The following is a 21,260-nucleotide window of genomic DNA, read 5'->3' as shown; positions in this document are numbered from 1 at the left end:
TTGACACTTCAAAACTGTAAAAAAACAAAAACAAATGTTAAACTTTGACAAATAGTAGTTTGATCATATCTAAATATATATCCATATGCATAACTTGTGATAAAATTTAGAATTACTACACAGTAGGTGGTTACATAGAGTATTGCAGCCATCTACTGGCTATTATTGTCATAACATGATTTTGAAGTCTTTTTCGTTTTCACCATGTAACACGCTTTTCAATGGGGGAAGCTCACCCAGTTAGTTGCAACAGAGTTAGACAGAGACTAACAATGTGGCTGACATTCCACAGGTGGCATTTATTCGTAGTTAGCAAACACTCCACTGTCAACAGCGTTACTAAAACTAAAACAACTAAAAAAGAGCAACAGAAATTGGAAAAGCTTCTGTGCCCCACAGACATGCTGTGTGCAAAGATTGTGTATTAGAGTAGACTGAGTGCTCAACTGAAAAGGAAACCATAAAGCGTGCACTGCTCTTAAAGAGATAGTACTAAATTATACCTGTTACAGATTTCTCCTTCTAAATAAAGGCTGACTTCAGCCATACACAACCAAGGAACAGGCCTACAATTAACAACCATTCATACATGTTATGAACTTAAAACAACAAAAAACATGAGACACACACTCAGAGTCACAGCATACATGTCTACAGTGTACATTAGTTTAACAAAACACCGGACTGTGTAATGGAAATATGGAATACGATTTTTTTAACAAATGCAACAAACTTTGAACATTTGCTAATATTATTCCCTATTTGCATTTCACAGTCTGGTGGTTTGTTTTGTTAAACTAATGTTACACAACAAGTTAGTGTTAGTTGGTGTTTATCAACAATTAACACCAACATTATTGTGTCATTTGTCTTCATTTCAAGTCAATCTTTTGCGTATGTTAGGGGTTAGTCCACCTAATGTAGTCAGAAGTAATTTGAGAGACCCGTCTTGGTCTAAGTGTGTAACGGTCAGTACCCTGGACAGAGTTAGTAGAGACTGATTCATGAGTATCAGTGTCAGGTATAATGTCACAGGAATCAGAGTCTGCAACAACATCAGTGGCTATGAAGTTTGCTAGGGCATCTGATTGGGGGTGAGTTTTCACCCTGACCAAGTCATCCACACCATAAGAAATTGTACGCCGCTTCAGATTGTACACAATTGTTCACATTCATATAACATTATCGATGGAGATAGGCCTGTGCTCTCATGAGGTCTAGTATGAAGACTGAAACAGATCTGGGGTATGTATCTGTCCCATGAAGTGTGTTTGTCTCCAATTGTCAATGGCAGTTTTCAAGGTACGGTTCACTTTCTCCATGGCATTTCGACCCATTTAGAGAAATAGTTAACAATGACGAGTATGTACTTGTTTCCATTCTGTGTACAAGGCAGAGGGTCTACAAATTCACTCCTGCATATTGTCAAGGTTTCTGTGGTTTAATTGAGACCATCAGACCTGTTGGTTTTCTTTGGCTTGGCTTTGTCAACTGACACATGGGGCAGGAAACAATGTATTTATCTGCTGCCATTTTTGGCCAAAAGAATCTGAGCTTTAGCCTGGTCAACGTTTTCGTGATGCCGAGATGGCCAGCTGTAGGGTGGTCATGGTAGTATTTCAGCAGGGTACATCAAATGGCTGTCTGGGCATTAAGTTTGAGCTGCTTCATTGGATGCATGCCACAAGTCATCTTAGAGTTTTGAAATAAAGTAGAGCATCTTGAATGATGTGCGTCTCCTTTTTCATTATTTTCAAGGTCACGGAGAAGAGTACTGACTACTGGGTCATTACTCTGCACTTGTCTCAACTGTGTTTTGTCTGTTAGCATGAGGAGAGGTTACAGAAATCAATCCACCCTATGATGGCATAGTCCGGAAGAATGTCAATGGTGTTGTCATCATTTGGAAGAGGGCTGTGGGACAGAGCATTCAGGACTTTGTTTTTGAACACCTGACTTGTGGACAATACTGAAATTAAAGTCATGTAGGCACAAGGACCATCTTGCTAGTCATTCTGAGGGGTTTGGGGGTTCTTCTCAGGCTACTGTGGTCTGTATAGACTGTCACGTGAAGGCCTTCTATTTAAGGTCTGAAATACTCCAGAGGCCAAATCACTCCTAAGCATTCCTTCTCAGGTGTTGAGTAAGATTTCTCAGCCTTGTGTAAAGCTCTGCTTGCAAAAGCTACAACAACATCTCGACCCATGTCATCTTTTTGCATTAAGACCGCCCCAAGACCAAAGTTGCAGGCATCTGTGTGAATGAAGAATGGGCTGTTGAAGTCTAGGAAGCACAAGATTGGTGCGGACGTGATGCACTCTTTCAAGAAATCCATGGAAGCTTGACAACTCTCATCCCAGCTGAACTGAATTTCTCTCCTGGTGAGAGAAAAGTGGTTCTACTTTGCTGGCATACTTTGGTATGAAACATCAGTAATAGCCTGTGAGACCAAGGAATCCTCTGACTTGTTTCACATCTTTTGGTGTTTTGAATTCAGTCACTGCTTTCACTTTCGCCGGGTATGGTGATATACCCTCTGGTGTGACACAATAGCCAAGGAATATGAGTCTTGACAGGACTTTCTTAAGGTCTTCCAAGTGTTTTTCAAAGATCGCCGAGGATATGACAATGCCATCCAAGTACAATGCGCAGCATTTATAGATCGTGCCAGTGAGAACAGTGGCCATGACACTTTGAAATGTATCGGGGGAACTTTGAGGCCACAATGTGATATGAAAGCTGTTTTTGGTCTTGACTTCTCCTCCACGGACACTTGCCAGTACCCTCAAGCTAGATCCAGAGTGGTAAGGAATTCCCAATGAGCTAAGTCCAAGGATTAGTCAACTCGAGGTAGAGGGTAGAAATCTTTCGGTCTGAGTTGATTTAGACCCCTGTAGTCGACACAAAACCTGGGTTCACCACAAGGCTTTTTAAAGATCAGTACTGGAGAAGCCCAGGATCCTGAAGATGGTTCAATAATGTTCTCCTCAAGCATCTTTTGAATCTGGTCTTCTGTGATTTGTTTCTTGGCTGGGGCAGTATAGTAGGGTGGGAGGTTGATAGGCAGGCTTAGCATCGGCAGTATTGATCACATGCTCTGCTAATGTGGTGTGGCCCAGGTCACCATAGAACAAGCTCACAAAGTCCTCAAGAAATTATAGTATTTGTGTTTTTTCTCCTTTTTCAGGCATGCCTCATTGCTTTTCTTATGCAAAGTAGATGTTTGGACATCCAGAAACATTAAGCTTCCAACCTCTGGCTCCTCCCCTACTCAATCGCTAACTCACATGAAAAGGGGGTGTTTCAATGAAAGTTACAGTGCTGGATAGAATATGAATGATAACTTATGTTCTTAACATGAAATCCATCCCCAAGATGAGTGGTGAAGATAGATTGGGAATAATGACAAACCGGTGGTTGAAGTGTTTTCCTTGAAATCCAGTATTCAGCCAGATAATGCCAGCTGGACTGCAAGCTGCACTGTTCGCACATTGAATTGAGGGTGATTTCCAAGGTTGAAATTTTTCAGAGTGTTCCAGGACTTCAGGAATCATATTTGTTCGAACCACAGAGAGGGAAGCACCTGTATCAATTGCTGCATCAACAGCTTTGTTGTTGAGGTTGTATTTGATGATAAATGGTGTGTTCCTCCATATGATCAACATGATCAAAGACCTGGCTCAGGTGTGTTGGCACAAGAGAAGGTTGAGACATATTTATCTTCTGGAGGGAGGATTGCCTCTGTAAAACGTCCTCACTTCCCTAGAAGTTTCTCTTCTGCTGGTCAAATGTTTTGGCCCGCTCATCCCTGTTGGGATTTGTTGAGGTCTCACCACCTTGACTGGGCTTTTGTGCATCGTTTGATATTTGAGAGTTCTGCATTTCAGTGGCAGGGAATTCACTGGCTTGTGGGACAAAGTTGCAGTTTGGACAGTTTTGAGACTTGAACCGTACATGTTTGTTTTTTGGTCCTGAGGGCTCATGATGGCTTTCAGGGCTGAGAACAGAATGACGCTCATGTGCACACATAAGGAGGTCTATTACTGAAGTAATCTGTGTGCCATAAAGTGTGACTCTGTATCACTCAAGTGCATGCTTACAAATTAGGTCAATTTGTTCTTGTTCTGGTGGGGGAAACTTTAGCTTTTTGAATTCGCTCAAGTGTGCCACAAACGTAGGAAAAGGTTCATCAGGGGCTTGAACACGGTCAAGGATGTCTCTCAAGACACATTCTTGGTTCTCTAATGGAAGAAACACAGTTTTGAAGAGAGTGCAGAATTGTGTCCAAGCTGTGATGTGTGCACTCAGAACTGTAAACCACATCCTGGGCTTTTTGGCAAAGAAATGTCGTTCAAGGAGAAGCTCAGCATCGTTCATGCCCAAGGAGTAGACTTCCACAAGATGAAGCCAATCATCAGGTTGAACTTTTCCATCACTCATGAACACAGGGGGCCCAAGTTTGATTGATTTAGGACTGAAGCTAGATCTATGGTTGTGTTATTTAGCTCCAAAGAACTTTGAGCAAGGTATGTCACATTTTCAGTACTGACTTTCCTGTCTGTGGCCACTATTGAAGGTTTTGGCATGCAAACATGTTGGGGCCTGATATGGAGTAGAAGAATCTACTGGATCATCATGTGCAGGTAAGGGGTTTGAAGTGGGCATGTGCAGGTTTTGAGGGCATCGGTCAATGATACACTACCATTCATAAGTTTTGAAACACACTCTTTATTAGAATTTTTAGAAAAAATAGTAAAGTCATCCAAAACTTTGATGAACAGAATAACATAAATGGAACTATGGGAATTATGTTGTGACTAAACAAAATCCAAAATAAATCAAAACTGTGTTATATTTTAGCATCTTCAAAGTAGTCACCCTTTGCATAGAATTTGCAGACATGTACTCTTCACATTTTCTCAACCAACTTCTTGAGGTATCACCCTGGGATGCTTTTTAAACAGTATTGAAGGAGTTCCCATATGTTGGGCACTTATTGGCTGCTTTTCTTTATTATTTGGTCCAAGTCATCAATTTCAAAACCCTTTTTTTTATTTTTATAAAATTTTAGTTTTATAATGAAATAAATTATTATGGTGTTATAATTATATTTTTGTCTACAAAACTAATTTCAAACATTTTAAGCATAGATTTTTAAGATCATGAGAAACATTTCAGTCAAGTGTTTCAAATCTTTTGACTAGTAGTGTACCTCTCTGTAGATCAAGGGACTCGTTTAAACATTTTTGCAGGACTGCCACTTCAGCTTTTTGTGACTCAACCTGTGTCTCAAGGCAATCAGTCAGTTTTTAAATTCTCCGTCTGGGTAGAGACTCAAAATGTACAGTCAGATCATCAACACGTCTGGCCTTTGTACTCAAAACAGTGAATAACAGATCAGTTTAATATGCAACAGTAAATCAAAGTAGTTTCAAAAAAAAATTATTGTTCCCTTTTCACATGCAGAGACTAACAGCAAATGCAAAAAGTACATTTCATTATTTGAACACCCTTATACAAGTATAGTATAGAAAATGTTTGTTCCTTTTAAATATGTTGGTTTAGTAACAAAGTTTAATTTAATAGACAGGAAAACTTGAACTGTTAAAGGATTACCCTCAGTGATCCACAAACCGAAGTGTTCAGTAAACCTTTTGTATTCGGTTCCCATATCCAAACAAATCCTTCATTCTCCCAATGAATCTCTTCATGCGTCTTGATGAATCGCTTGTGTCCAAATTAATCTTCTCACGTGTCTGAATTAATCTCACGTGCCTGGATGAATTGTTGGTGTCCAAATTAATCTTCTCATGTCTGGATGAATCTTACATGTCTGAAGGAACCACTGGTGTCCGAATTTTCTCATGTGTCATGATGAATCTCAAGTATCTGAAGTACAAAATGTCTGCTTGTGCTGTGTAGTCAGGTTCACAAGCATGCGGATCAGCAGTGAGCAGAATCGTACATTGCCGACACGAAGCTTGCAGATTTGCCGATACTTGCCATGTCAAACACACTGTACATCTGTGCAGACACGTCCGCAGATCCAAGGCCAGAGACAAAAAGTTTGAAGCGTCACTTTTAACGTGCTTTTTAATGGGGATAGCTCACCCAATTATTTTCAGCAGAGTAGGACAGTGACTCACAACATGGCTGGCATTCCACAGGTTGCATATATTTGCAGACAAACAAACAATCCACAGTCAGCAGGATAAAAAAAAAAGAGCAACAGAAATATGAAAGGCTTCTTTGCCCCGCAGGCTTGCAGTGCGCACAGCTTGTGTTCACTACGTAGACTGATTGCTCAACGGAAAAGGAAACAGTACAGAGCGCACTGCTCTTAAAAAGGCAGTACCAAATTCTACCTGTTACAACTAGATGACGGCTATCTGCCCCAATACATGACACATTCTCATGTTTTCTTTGTTTCAAATTATAGAAGTGTAGGGTTTTACTCTAAAAAATGTGCATACATTTGCTTATTTGCAAACTCAAATAAATGGTGGAATCAAAATATATGTTATTAAGTTCTCAAAAGCATAAAATCCCAAAAGAAGTGCATAATTTTATTGCTTTTTTACTGTATATTATCTTATATATTAGAGTCTCATAAACAAAACAAGCCTGTCTCCAAAGTCTATTTTAAAAAATGGGGCATAGTTTTATTCATAATAGCCATGCAGTGTAGTCAGATTTTGTGTCATCTTGAAAGACAGAGCCTTAATTTTACTCTTTACTTTACAGAGAAAAAAGCTTGCAGGAACCTCTTTTTTTGTTAGATCATCTTCAAATTTAAAACGACACTTCTTTAGACTTTTGGCTTTGAGAACATTGTATTTCTGGGTTGTCTTGGTACTTTTATTATTGTTTTTTTTTTTTTAGATTATAAAACATGTTCAGCACAACATATTTCCAGTACTATAAAGTTCAGCTTCTCTAATTTTAAAAAATAACAACATATATTAATTCTGAAGCCCTAAGTGTCTTCTTTCAAAGATATTACAACTGTGTCCATACTCCTAGGGTCTAGTAAATACAACCATTTAAGTTCAGGTATGTCATTTTCATGGCTTGTTCTCAAAAAGGGGATGTGTATCAACAGGTTAAACAGAATAGGAAGATTAAATAAGTTTGGCATTTGACTGTTACAATTGCTATAGCAAATGGGGTTGATGATTAGTGAATTAAGATTTGAGTTATTGCAAACAAATATTTTTTTGGTGCTTTTTGTGGTGTATTTTACAGTCTTTTTTTGAGCCGCAGCATAGTTTGAAAACTCCTTTTGTGTCCCGTTCCATGTTCAAATTTCAATGGCCAAGCTACTGTGCAGCTTAGTCATGCTGGAATAAGCTTGTAAATGTAGTTATTTATGCAATGTAATCGTTAAAATTTTTTGTTTTTCTTTCGTTTTTAGTAAAAAGTCTTTCAGTGTCATAAGATATCACTGTGTGAGTAACAGAGTGAAAAATACATTTTTATTAAAGGTTAATCTGCTGTTTTACTCTAGATTTGTGAGAAAGTGAATAAAGCTTGTTGTAGCACCTCTACTGTTTATTTCACCAGAAAACTTCTGCGATAAAATGATGCACGTACAACAATTGGGCTAACATATCATCTGGACTGAATCACAAATCTTTGATTTATTATCTGTCTGTCTGTCTGTCTGTCATCTCTTTCTTTCTTTCTTGTTTTTAAAGTTCAGACAAGGTCATTTTAAATCTGTGCCTTTCAGTCAGTGGTTTCATGGCTTTCTCATCCGTACTCATTTCAGCTTAAACCCCCCCTGTGCCCTCTGGAGCCGTCTTGTTGACATTAAGGGCAGCTAAACATATTTGTTTCCATACTTCTGCTGTTGTTAAATATCAAAATATTTGGCAGCATTAAAAAAATGATGGTTGGTAATGTCTTTTTGTTTAGATGAACAGTGAGTGCAGCCTGTTGGCAATTTTGATGTCTTGCAGTATGATATCCTGTTTCCACATTTATATGTCCAAATTGATCAGATGGATCCTTTGATCAACTGTGTGAATGACAGGTCTGCATGTCCTGCATAGACATGTTCAAAGTAGGATATGCTCAAACAAAGTGTACATCCAGATCTGTGTGAAGGGCTTTTGCTTTTAAGTTATTTTCAGCGAGATAGCACATCGAGATTTTTCCACTATTCCAGACTTCTGAGTGAATCTCACGAAAACAGTCAAAAATACGTCTAAGTCAGATTTCTCCCCAAAATCAATATATATATATATATATATATATATATATATATATATATATATATATTTATTTGTGATTAGGAGGAGGGTGGGGCCGGGCCGTGAGGACAAACGGCCGGCCCTGAATCGTGCTTATCATCCGGGAGGGGATCGGGCTTATCATCCTGTTCAAGAGCGAAGGAAAGACGCAAACGTGTCCGGGTTCATTTATGTTTTATGTTGTTTTAAGTTCATATATATCATTAAACCTATATGTTGACTGTTCAGCTGGTTCCCACCTCCTCCTTGCCTGACCTTGAACTGTTACTGGCACTGAGCCACCTAATCAGCCGGGAGGGGGATAAAGACGAGCCGGGGGCGCCAGTCTGAGATAGAGAGAGAGAGACACACGCAGCTGCTGTGTGTGTGCGCATCTATGTGTTTTATGTTATGTTCCAGTTCTTTTATGTCATTAAAGTTATGTTGACTGTTCTGCCGGTTCCCACCTCCTCCTTGCCCATCCTTTACAGTAACATATTCATAATATCTATAATGCATATAATGTAATGCATTTTTTGTTAATATATGCAGCAACATATATAAACCAAACCTCCTTGGTCCTAAATGCATCTGTGACTCTAGTGCTCAAGTCTGGTTAATTACTGGGCTGTCTAAATTCTCATGTACGGTCAGTAAAAAAATCAAATCAAATATCAAATTTCAGATTTCACAATGCATTGTAATCGTTAGGTAAAGAATCGTAAATTGATCAAATCATTGTCAGAGCATATCGTCACACCCCTAATTAGCAGCAGATCCTTCAAGTGGACAGGGGATATCATGGGCACTCTGACTGGTCTGCTGTTTGGCAGGCCCATATGCAGCAGGCTGCGATGCACTGTGTGTTGTGACACATTCCTCCCGTAACCATCATTCAAATTTTCTGTGACTTGTGCCACAGTAGACCTTATGTCGGTTCAGACCAGATTGGATAACCTTCGTTGCCATCTCTCATTGATGAGCCTTGTCTGCCCAACACCCTGTTGCCGGTCGTCTGACCATAACAAGGTAAAGTCACTCAGGACTTTACTACTGCCCATTTCTCCTGTATTCAACACAAAATGATTGTTCGCTTACCATCTAGTCTACCCACACCTTGACATGTGGCCTTGTTAGGAGATCAACGTTATTCACTTGACCTGTGAGTTGTCATAATTATTTGGCTCATCAGTGTGTGTATGTATATATATATATATATATATATACTGAGAGAGAGAGAGAGAGTGAGAGAAAGAGAATGATGGAAAAATGTATGGCAACATATGTGGACAGCAGGACTAAGTTGTGAAATTTGACATAATACCAAGCTATAAAAAGTCTTTTTTTTTGTTATCAAATTGTTTATTATGCTACCAGAAGTGTTGTTAATGAATGTTTTTGTAATAGATGTTACAGACATTACAGATTATCATAATTAATTTTGATTCAAAGTAATGGCTAGCATCATCAAATCACTGTCAACCAGTTAAAATTGAATTATACATTATACATTCTGAAACTATGTATTCATTGTCCCATGTCTGCCAAACATATTGAGTGGTCCAAACATTTACATCCTGAAACTGAACTTTTGGTCAGATTTTAGAAATGAATGCAAGCTGCATAGAGCGCTCTAGGATGCTCCCTTGAATGACTTAACCTCCAGTGTTACTTTCTGTCTGCACTGGTCTCAGAACAGTTTGAAATGTACCTTATTTTCATTCTATGCCATCTAAAGCCTCTGAAAGCAACATTTTCCACCTTACGGATGAACTCATTTATTCACAGTGTGATAATGCACAGTAAATATAGGATTTCTAAAGAAAAATATGGTACACATTAGTACAATAAATTGCTAAAATAAAATAAAAAATGGCATATTGAATTAAACTAGAGAGACTAATCTTTTGACTCTCTCTGTCGAATGTTTAACATTTTACTGACAGCCCTGAACTGAGATAAGTCAGTTTAAATTAATATAAATGATGTGTTGCGTATAGCATAGTCAAAATACAATGTCCACGCATGTGTGTGCGGGGTCGCATATGGTTATAAATGTATTACAGTATGTTTTTATTTTGTGCTTGTTGAAATGTTTTCACTGACATGCAGTAAATATTAATAGCTTTAGTATTAACTATTTGCTTGTCTAATGATTTTATTTATTCTTCAATCTTGTTTCCCTTATTTAAAGAACATTTTAGATATATAGGGCCATAACCATTATTACCTGCATTTATTAGGTTAATATGTCATGTGTTAAAGTTGAAAGTCATCATGACACTGGTGTCGACCTTTAGGATTGAAGGTTTCAGAGGTCCAATTATGCTGTTTTAGTACTGGCTATTTAATAGGATTTCATGGCTGATTTGTGGTGTGTTAGGTCTTTTTAGACTTTGAACATTCAGCTTTTGGCTTTTAAGTCAACAGATTTGTCAACCTGCCTTTTTAGAATCCGAGATTAAAATCATGACATAGATCAGCCACAAGCGTTATCTTTGAACATGCTCTTGCAAAATGTGAATTTCAAATGCGCTTTGTAAAACATTGCTGACACGGAAGCCAAGACATCTCAGCGCGCCATTGAACATTTGATAGATTTTGCTGTAAATGCTCCACAAATTTCCACAGAGGCAACTCTATTGTTCATTATCTACAGTACCTAGATATCAAATAAAACTGGCTTGTGGGGGCGTTTTGAGTCCACAGACCCACAGCTTTTGATGTGCCCCTGCACATAAATCAGCCCACCAGAGTATGTTTCAATCAAAGTGATTATGTTTCTTTGCTTTTATATCAAGTCTGCAGAACAGACTAAGACCAGATCCTCCACAATAGGCCTGCGCTTTTTAAAAGACGACTATGTCTTCATTTTGTCCTTTGATATTTTCTCAGTTAGATGATTCTTTTGGCCGCGAATGAGATGATTGTGTGATAACTTTAGAGCGTCCTGACACTTTTACTGGTAAGCCTCTGCTGATCAGAAAATTGAATCTAAATAAGATTTCTATACTGAAGCTCAGAATGGTTGTGTTCAAACATACTGTAGGTGATATAGGCTACATTGAGTTTTTCCAATTAGAACAAGCTTATATGTCATGGCTGAACAGCCCACACCTTGTAATCAGACAATTCCTTTTGTTGTGGCGGCCTCATCTTAATAAAATTGAGAATTGGGAATATGAAACCAAATTAAAAATGCTTCCTTATAATGTCAAAATGTTTTTTCCCCTGGTGGGTATAGTTTTTGTTATAATTAAAGATACATTTTCAGATTTTCACTGCCACACTAGTCACTAGTCACTAGTTTTTATTTACATTTTTTGTTTATTTTTATATTAATTGTATATTATATAATTTTCGCACTCCATGAAATTCAAATGAGAGTTTTGTGTCTTTTAGTGCATGCATGTGTTTGTCTATGTGCTAGTTTACTCTTAAAAATGGTAAATGGTCTGCACTTATATAGCGTTTTTTTTAACCTTAGAGGTTACCTAAGCGCTTTACACTGCGTCCCAATCACCCATTCACACACACATTCATACACAAATGGCGGCAGAGCTGCCATGCAAGGCACTAACCTGCCATTGGGAGCAACTTGGGGTTCAGTGTCTTGCCCAAGGACACTTTGGCATGTGGAGTCGAGTGGGCTGGGAATCGAACCGCCAACCCTGCGATTAGTGGCCGACCCACTCTACCACCTTAGCCACAGCCACCCCCAAGAAGACAACATTTACTTTTAGCATACATATAAAATACATATAAAATTTTGTCTTTCTCTTCTGAGAATATGTATACACATTTCTGTCCAATAAAATGCATTGACTAGCAATAGCAAGGAAAAAAAAATCGCGTTTCAAGTAATGCAAAGTTTTCTTGCTTGCATTTTAAAGTTGCAAAAAGGTGATCCAATTAAAATAACAGAAATACACAATATTGGCAAGGCCATTGGAACTATAGACAAAGAAATGGTGCCAAACCACTTGTAGCTGTTACGCTTTTTTTATCATCTGTGCAAGAGCATTTAGCTGATTTAGAGAGGTTCTTTATTTGCTCACTTTAATAGCACATTCAAACATTCATATGGTTTTTATATAATTACAAATAATTATGAATACTACAGTATTATTATCAAAGCAGCATGTTATATACAGATGCCTTGGGTTTCCCTCTGTGTATCTCACATATTCTTGGTGTGAACACATTTAATTAGTCATTATTTCAATAACACATAGAAGTGAACTTCACCCGCATGCATGCATGCATGTCTGCCTGCATTACTGTCAGCACGCCCATGAGAGATGAGAAGTCAGCATTAAACCGATGACGAAATGTTTTATCACTGCCTTATTGATGCAACTGTACTTCTGAAATCTTATTTGCTATCAAGCCTCTCCTGCAAACAAACATAATGAGACAATGTTTCAACACTTGCTTTGCTTCTGATAGTATTTTAAAACACGGGAACTCCCTCCAGCCCTCCGTCTGCATGCATCTGCTACCTTTATAAACTCTAGTTATCTGCAAGCTAAACTGACAGCTGAAGTCTGCTGCTCTGTGGGTGTGCTGGGGAGCTGTTTTTCTCTCATCTCAGGTAGATGAAACACCATGTGCCAAAGGCCATGTTTGAATGGAAAATGGTATCAAATGTGTATGTTTTTCACCTTGAGGTTCCTTCCATGTGGTAAATCATTGGTTATTCATCACGATTAGTTTCATGCAAGGACACACACCAGCAGTTTGTTAAAAGTTCATTCATCACTGCCACAGTCTTGCAATGCATCAAACATTGTTATGGCAGTTTTGTTACTAAGTTGTTAATATGCACCACTTCATTTTAAATTGTCTTTAAATATGGGTCACTGTAGCTCAACTGGTAGAGCCTAGCGCTAACAATGCCAAGATCATGGGTTCGATTCTCAGGTAACACCCAAACTGATCAAATGTATGCATTGAATCTACTGTAAGTCGCTTTGGATAAAAGCATCTGCCAAATTTATAAATGTAAAAAATATTTCAGAGACAGTAAGAGAGATTCAATAGGAGCAAATGTTGCAAAATTGTAATATATCATAAAGGTAGCCTAAAATAAACTACACTGCTATATGAACATTTTAACACACTCGATTGTGTATTTCTCATGATCTTAAAGAGCTTTGAACTAAAGGTTTATGTTTAAATGCTTGAAATAAGTCAAATTTAATTTTGTAAACAAATATGATTTTTTTTATTGAAAAAGCAAGTGGTCATTTATGGCAACTTCTTCAATATTAAAGTGTTATTACATTATTGTTACTATGTAATAAGTTGATAACATGCACAATTTTATTTGAAATCGTCATTATTTTATTTATTTTTTTAGATTCAGTGAGAGAGATTCAATATGACCAAATGTTGTAAATTGTAAAAATTATCCTAAAGGTTAGCCTAAACAAAAATACACTGCAGTTGAAAGTTTCGACAACTCGATTAAGTGTTTCTTCTGATCTTAAACACCTTTGGTCTAAAGTTGATTAAATGCTTGAAATAGTTTTTTTTTTTTTACAAAAATCTGTTGTTCGTGTATGTATTTCTTTACACAACTAATATTTATATATATATATATATATATATCTTTTTTTTTATGGAACTGAAATAAACCTGACAACTAGTGGTCAGCATATAGGACTTTGTCAATACTGTGTGAAAAGCATCTCCGGAGGCACCTCATTAAATTGTTTGAGAGACTATTTAGTGCATGCAGAACTGTATTTTTGGCCAAAAGGTGGCTATTTAAAGAAGCTAAAATATGAGCTAGATTTGATTTGTTTAACAGTTTTGGTTACGACATAATCACCAATCACTTCCGTTCGCATTATTTCATAGCTTTGAAGTCTATTCACGTATATTGTGGGAAATGTTAATAATAAAGAAATGCATAAGGAATGTGCAAATTATTCTAAAAAACATCTATCTTTGTAGTCAGCTCACTAGATTTTTAGACATCTCTTGAGAGTTTGTGCTGCACATAAATGCAAGAGAATAACATTGAGAGCCTATGGAAGGATTGGCTTGTTTGCAAATGGAGTCATTCACGATTAGTCTGTTGTACCTCTGACATCACTGGAGGATATGAATGCAAAATGCCATAAGAAAGCTCTGAAAGCCTCTGACTGCTGGGCCTTGATTAGACAGTCTTTTCATCTCAAATGGAGTATCTAAAGAATAGTATTCAACAGAGCTGATTTAATTTAGAGCTTATTGCCTGGTGAGTTGAATCCTATAGTTCTTTATAGACCGAAGAAAAGAGGAGACAGCTCCGCCTCGGGCAGCATATCGCTGCTTTTTTGCTCTAATTGGAGAGGAGGTCAGGTCCTGCTTGGATATAGCCCACAGGTCCATTTTGATATATGCCTAATGCTATTTCATTGAACACATCCCACTCGACTTTGGAACAAGCGGGACCCACTCTTTTGAATTTCATATATTCAGTGCTTGTGTAACGTTGCTAGCGGGCAGGACACATGAGCAGACGAAGACGATGATGAAGTGATAACCCAAGTGCAGTTTATTTACATTGTGCAGATATTCAGATGTGAGTACAAAACAAAAACAAACATACATGACTTGACTTACTGTTACACAAAACAATACCTGACCAAGGACAATGGCAAACATGTAACAACCAACAACAAGAATAAACTAATAACAAGATAACTAGATACTAAAACATGAACCAATGACACAACACGACTGATAACGAGTTAATCAAACAATGAACCAATGAAAACAAGACACTTGAACAGAGGAAAAACATGACAGGCTCAAACGAGGGAACATGAAATCACATGACATGAACACATGACTATAAAACAGGAACTAAAATATTAACATAAATCATGAAATGAAAACATGAACAAAAACGCATTTAAATGTGACAGCATGTGATATGAGTAGGACCCATTTATTTCATATAATCCCTTTATTGTCCCCTTTTTAGCTGTAAGATTTTTTATTTATTTATTTTATTTACAGTTCTTGCATTAAATTGATACTGTACATTCAAATACAAATACAATGTATTTGAATTTGCAATGCTGGAAAATTCACTATGTGCTTAAAGAGGCCAAAGTGTAAATGTATGCTTTATAGACCTTGACTTCAGTGTTTTGTATTCAGATGGATGATATAACGTTTCCTGTTTGTGTTTCATGCTGTCACAGGGATTTCAGTGGCTTTGCAGTTATGAACACCTGAGCCCAATTCCACTGGGGGGAAGTGGTCGATATGTCTTAAGAGGCCACTGTGTAAAACAAGAAGGTGTTGAGATGCAGTGAAACTTTTGTTTTAAAGGGTCATGACATGTTGGGGCTGCAAGCAATGCACTGACATATAAACAGCTTTAGGATGGTGTGGATATTTACAAGCAATATTTGAAAACAAAGGCACCTCTCATGTGTGATATTGTGAGAACTGATATCTGTACTGTTACATTTGTTTTTTTTTATTAAAAACTGGGGCTGTACAAGTTTATTTATATATAATATATTTATATAAAAATGTATATTTCTGTGTCCTACAAGTTAAAATGTATAAGTCTGACATTAAATAAGTTTGACTTTATTTAACTGTACAGCCCTTATGAGAATAATGCTATATTCAATATAGGGATAAAACACGTTTACATCAATTATCAGTGGTGGTTTATATCTGCCATTTGTTCTTATAATGTCACTAAATTTCAGTTTTTACCATGAATTTCCTAGGGTAAAGTATACATTGTGATTGTGCATGTGTGTGCATTTAAATTAGTTTAGGGATTATTGCATCTGGCGGTAAATTATGTATCAGTACCAGCGTGCAGGCTCCTGGATTTCACCGATTACACACCGGAACAGCAATCTGTGCAGTCAAGGTTGAAGTTAAGGATTAAACTCATAACCGCTGCAATAACGCTGTGTGGAATGCAGGCCGAATGCACACCCATCAAATCAAGCGTTACTACCACTGCAGAGAGCAGAGTACAGAAGCACGTATGATGAAAGTGATGATATCTGATCAGAGCAGACAGCAGTTTGATGACATCTGACCGATTCTTGCACGCCAGTGCACTTTAATGCATACTCATACTCATGCACATTACCAAACCTGATATTAAATGGCAAAAGCATGTTGTTAAGCACACAGAAGATGAGCATTATTTAGGTCATTGCAAACTGCAAAACACTAATTGTGGCATTGTGATTCTTAATTGCAGAATTGTTGGATTCTGTTTAGGAGGCTAATGCCCAAGACAGCTGGTGTGCACACATTTTCCGCTTTCTTTTCCCCCCCATCAGTTTCATCCTTTTTTTTTTTTTATTATTCTCTGGGACACTGTCCAACGCACAGTAGGGGTTCTATTTGTCATGTTTTCCCAAATTGTATATGTGTTAGTGTGTTTATATGTGAGTGTGTGTATTTTTGTTATAAGGAAAATTAGATTTTCCTTGTTAGTGTGTGCCTGTAAATGATTCTGTATGCAGGCAAGTGAACGTAACAGTATGTGTGCAAATCTGCGAATAGGGTTTGCAATATATAAAAAATTCACAATATAATAGCATTGATTGTGCTGCCAATATAAAATTAAGTGATATCACGAGTATTGCAATATATATAAAGCATTTTTTATTTGATCACTATGTTTCCTAAAGATTGCGTCATTAGACTAATTTCATGATCCTTCAAGGCTACATGATTAATCCAAATTTTAATTGTGATTTATGATCATTTGTAATTATTAAACTGGTCAATGTTTATTATTTAATGTGGTCTAATTATTAAACTATAATAATTTGATTTGAATTATTAAATAGGGTCTATGTGTGCTTCTAAATATGTGACACATTATCACAAAAAAGGAGGGGATGACAGCGTTTTACTAGATTTGTAATGAGGAACATTGTAAACCGTCAAATACACACTGCACTTTCAGTTTGCTCCCCAAATAAAGGCTCCAGCTGAAGGTGAAGTAGGTATGACAGAAATATATATGACTGTTGTATAAAGAAAATCTAATCCTTAAATAATAATAATATTTACATAGTTATATTATAATAATACATTTGACTGGGTTCCACAATAATAATTTAGTATTATAATAATAGTCAACTGGATTCCAAAAAATAATGTGTGTAGTTGAAGTTTTGCACCCCTATTCATTAAAAAAAAAAAAAAAAAAAAAATATATATATATATATATATATATATATATATATATATATATATATATATATATATATATATATATATATATATAATTATTCTGTGTGTTCAAGTAGTGAAAAAACTGGAAAACATGACTTCATTATGTTTAACAACATTTTTACTTTATGCATTAAAACATTTGAATCTAATTGGTTTGGTTGCAATGATGGTTTCTCTCATGAAAAAAGTTTTATACCATTTCAGAGCCAATTACCAATAGGTGGAAACATTTAGAGATATTGGTTAATTTTTATATCCATATTGCCCAACCCTATCTGCTAGATCTATCTTTCCTTCTTGTGTATTTCTGAGCAATTGTGTGTGTGTGTGTGTGTGTGTGTGTGTGTGAGAGAGAAACCATGTGAAGCTTGCTCATTATCTTCGGCATCTGCCCCACCTATCTTTTCACCCCAGTTTTCCTCCTCTAACCCCACACACTGTGTTTGTGTCATCACTCAGACTTAATTTAACCCCATTACAATAATGCATGCTCATAAAAAAACAAACAAAAAAAGTCCCCTTGGTTATTACATTTTATTCCATTTCTAAGGAACAGTCACGACTATGTACCTTTTGTTAGTTTGATGTTGTTTTTGTTGTTGTTTTCCTGAATATTTTTTCTCGTAATATCATCTTGAATGCAGAAATGATTGCTGTAGTTTGTCTAAAATAAAATCCAAACAAAAGATAAATAATGTGTTTACAAATAACAGTTTTTGGAGCTTTTCTTTAACTGTTTAACTGATGATGACAGAACTATTCATTTAATGGTTCATGTAACTGCATTAATATATTATAGCTGATCAATGTGGTCTTTCTCATATTCCCTGGTGAAGTTACCTAAATTAAGCAAGATGAGGCTGATTTTGGTCGATAATTGTTCGTAATTTTGGCCATTGAAAAGCCCTCCCATCGCAACTACTACACTTAATGGATTACTCTCTGTTTGAGTTTTGCCATTTGAGATATTCGTTGTATTATTGACATCTCCCATTGAGGCTGTTTTAAAATTGCTCACCATCAATATGTTTGCTTCAATTCTGCTGTACAATATTTTTTTTGGTTTTCCTGTTTTAGTGCATATCAAATCCACATTCTTCTTCAACTTGTCCCTCTATCTCTGTCTCTTTCAGAAAAATGGCATCTGCTATGGCTACATTTCGATTTGGACAGCACATTATAAAGTCCACGGCTGTGTTTTTGCAGACAGAGTTGTCCTTCGCACTGGTCAACCGAAAACCAGTCGTGCCTGGACGTATCCTTCTCATGTTTACCAAAGTGCAATTTTCTATGCCAGAAAAGGTAGGAATCGCTGTTTGTTTACTCAGGAATATGGTGTACTCTGTAGATCAGCATTGCCTCTCCCTGCTGTTGCTCGGCAACAGTCTGCTCTTTAAGTTTAGGTTGAAAAGTTTTGTTGTCTTGTGTCTTAGATTAACTGAAGAAAAATTCCCTTCAAATAATAGTTGTAGGCAGCATGAAAGAGCAAAAAGCCACAAATCATTGTCGGATGCACCATAAGACTCTCTCTTTTTTTTGCTCAATAAAAGAAAAACAATGTTTTTTGATCTATTGATCTTAGTGCTAATGTGCAAATGCAAACCTTGCATATATTTGCATGATTACCATTGCTGATTTATTTGAATAATGTTCTTATTCTCTTTTTGGAATTTCAATAAGTCCTTGGCTTTGCGGCACAAGACCCCAAGTGTTGTTCTGCCTTACATAATGCTCTATGTTTAGATTCAATTCTGATCGAAAGCCATTTTTCATGGTGTTATAGGCCACTAGTGCATAATCCTATAATCCAAATATAGGCTGCAGTGTTTGGAGGACGTTTTAATTGTTACTCTCGTACTCTTGTATAGTGCTGTAGAACATTGTGGTACTGCCAGGAAGTAGCAATCAAAGTAGAGATAAAGGGCAAAGACTACAAAGAGTGCAAAGCTGGTGTGTTCTTTGGCTATGTTCAATGGTAAACATTGGGCTGGTATTATCAGGAATGTTGTTCTGACACCTTCAATTAAAAATAAATACATAAATAATGTTTTCAGTCCATTGCCTTTCTTTTATGCTCCTGTCCAGTTTTTAGTTTAATCCATTTCACACATTCCATCTCCGTTAAGTGAGATTTCCTAAAAAAAAAAACAAGTTCATTACGTATGCTTACTTTTAGTCAGTTGCAGGTTGTATATTTGAGAGTGACACCATTCTCTAGAGCAGCACCCTCATACAGACGTGTTTTAGTTCTTTATTGCTCCTCTGCCTGCTCTATGTTAATTCGAAATTGCGAAAAATGCAACCAACCAACAGTTGCAATATTGCACGCTTGAAGAAGCAGAGAATAAAGTAGAAGTCATAAACTTGCTGTGTAACAGATCTTACTCCTCATTTGTCAAAAGTAAACAATACAAAAAATCTAACGTGTATATACACATTTAGCAAGGGAACATGATCTCAAAGACTTTTAAGAACCTGTGGCAGGGCGGAGGGCGGCGCCGTGTCGTGATCCTAGGCTAATCAAGCCATCGAGAGGGATAAAGGTCGACTGCAGAGGATCGTGCGGGAGAGAGAGATCGTTTACGGACATGTCCGTCATGTGTGTGTTTGTCTTTTGTTTAAGTTTTATATTAAACTATTATTTATATTGAAAAGCCGGTTCTCGCCTCCTCCTTTCCAACGATCCCTTTACAGAACCATTACCTTCTTTTTCTTTCATTATTTAGAATGAAGAAACATCCAGTGTAATACAAAATAGGGAAGGAATGACCTGTTAAAACACAGTCCTAAAAAATAGACGTGGGAAAATATACTCTAAATAGGATATTATTTGGCTGGATACTGACAAAGATTGCCTGACTGAATTCTGATTCAGCTCTATAATTTTTAGATCTGATTTCGATTCAGTTCTGATTCATTTCTGTGGTCTCATCTTTGGAGACACATTACACTGAAAGAGTCAAACCAAACTCTTACTCAACATGTAGTGAAAGGATCTTGATGCAGAACTTCTTCGCCAGTATACTACTTAATCACTGGTGAGTGAATTTGAAAATGTATCCGGTCAGTGTCAAATCATAGACATTTTTAGTCTTATTGCATAAATGCTAGTCCTTATTGCATAAATGCTAAATGCATTATAATCCCCTATAATGCTAGTGATTTACATGCATTATAGGGGATTGTGTAGAGTAAATTATCGGTCTTGGGACTTAAAAATCGACATTGAGATTGTTCAAATGAATATCACGATTAATTGAAAAAGTTTTATTTTTACCCAATTCTAATATCTAACGAAGGCAAAAAACAAATATAAAATTAAATAATATGAGCTTAATGAACTTGCACATTCACACTTTGAATGCTGCCTTTGAATGCGACCTTCTTTCACTGGAATTCAGAGGATGCATGAGATGTATCCTTCATGGTCACTCACAACCCACAATTCTTTGCTTCAATGGAAATGTCTAAAAAAAGATTATGCTAATTTACCCATAAATATGATGTTCAAACGCAAGTAATATTAATTCCCAGGTTGAAGTACCTCAGTAGATGGGTGCAGAGTATATAATATGCATAATTATACGAATATATAATTAAAATAAAGTATTAGACTAAAAGTACAACTGTAAAATCTGTTTTCTTTTCTCTTTACATCATTCTGTAACAACTCTCCTAACATTTACCTCATACGTTCCCTTCTAAAGGGACTTTGTTGCCTTCTCACTCAAAGCGCTCGCACTTGTTAAAAGAGTGGCATGCTGTCATAGCAACCATGTCACATTACATTTCCATTTGTGC

The 21,260-nt window shown here is 36.7% G+C and overlaps 1 protein-coding gene across 1 annotated transcript in view; it reads left to right on the top strand.

Annotated features, from left to right (window-relative positions):
- fhit (fragile histidine triad diadenosine triphosphatase) overlaps positions 1-21,260 on the top strand; it is a 411,185-nt gene that overhangs the window by 119,939 nt on the left and 269,986 nt on the right. Inside the window, exon 3 of the mRNA XM_052100889.1 lies at positions 18,593-18,714. Within this exon, the coding sequence (XP_051956849.1) occupies positions 18,597-18,714 (118 nt within the window). The 5' untranslated portion in view covers positions 18,593-18,596. The remainder of the gene's footprint in view (positions 1-18,592; positions 18,715-21,260) is intronic.

The sequence above is a fragment of the Xyrauchen texanus genome, chromosome 32, assembly GCF_025860055.1.
Source record: "Xyrauchen texanus isolate HMW12.3.18 chromosome 32, RBS_HiC_50CHRs, whole genome shotgun sequence".
Lineage (NCBI taxonomy): Eukaryota > Metazoa > Chordata > Actinopteri > Cypriniformes > Catostomidae > Xyrauchen > Xyrauchen texanus.
Note: the sequence above shows the minus strand (reverse complement) of the source record. Positions and strands in the feature narration are given on the sequence as shown.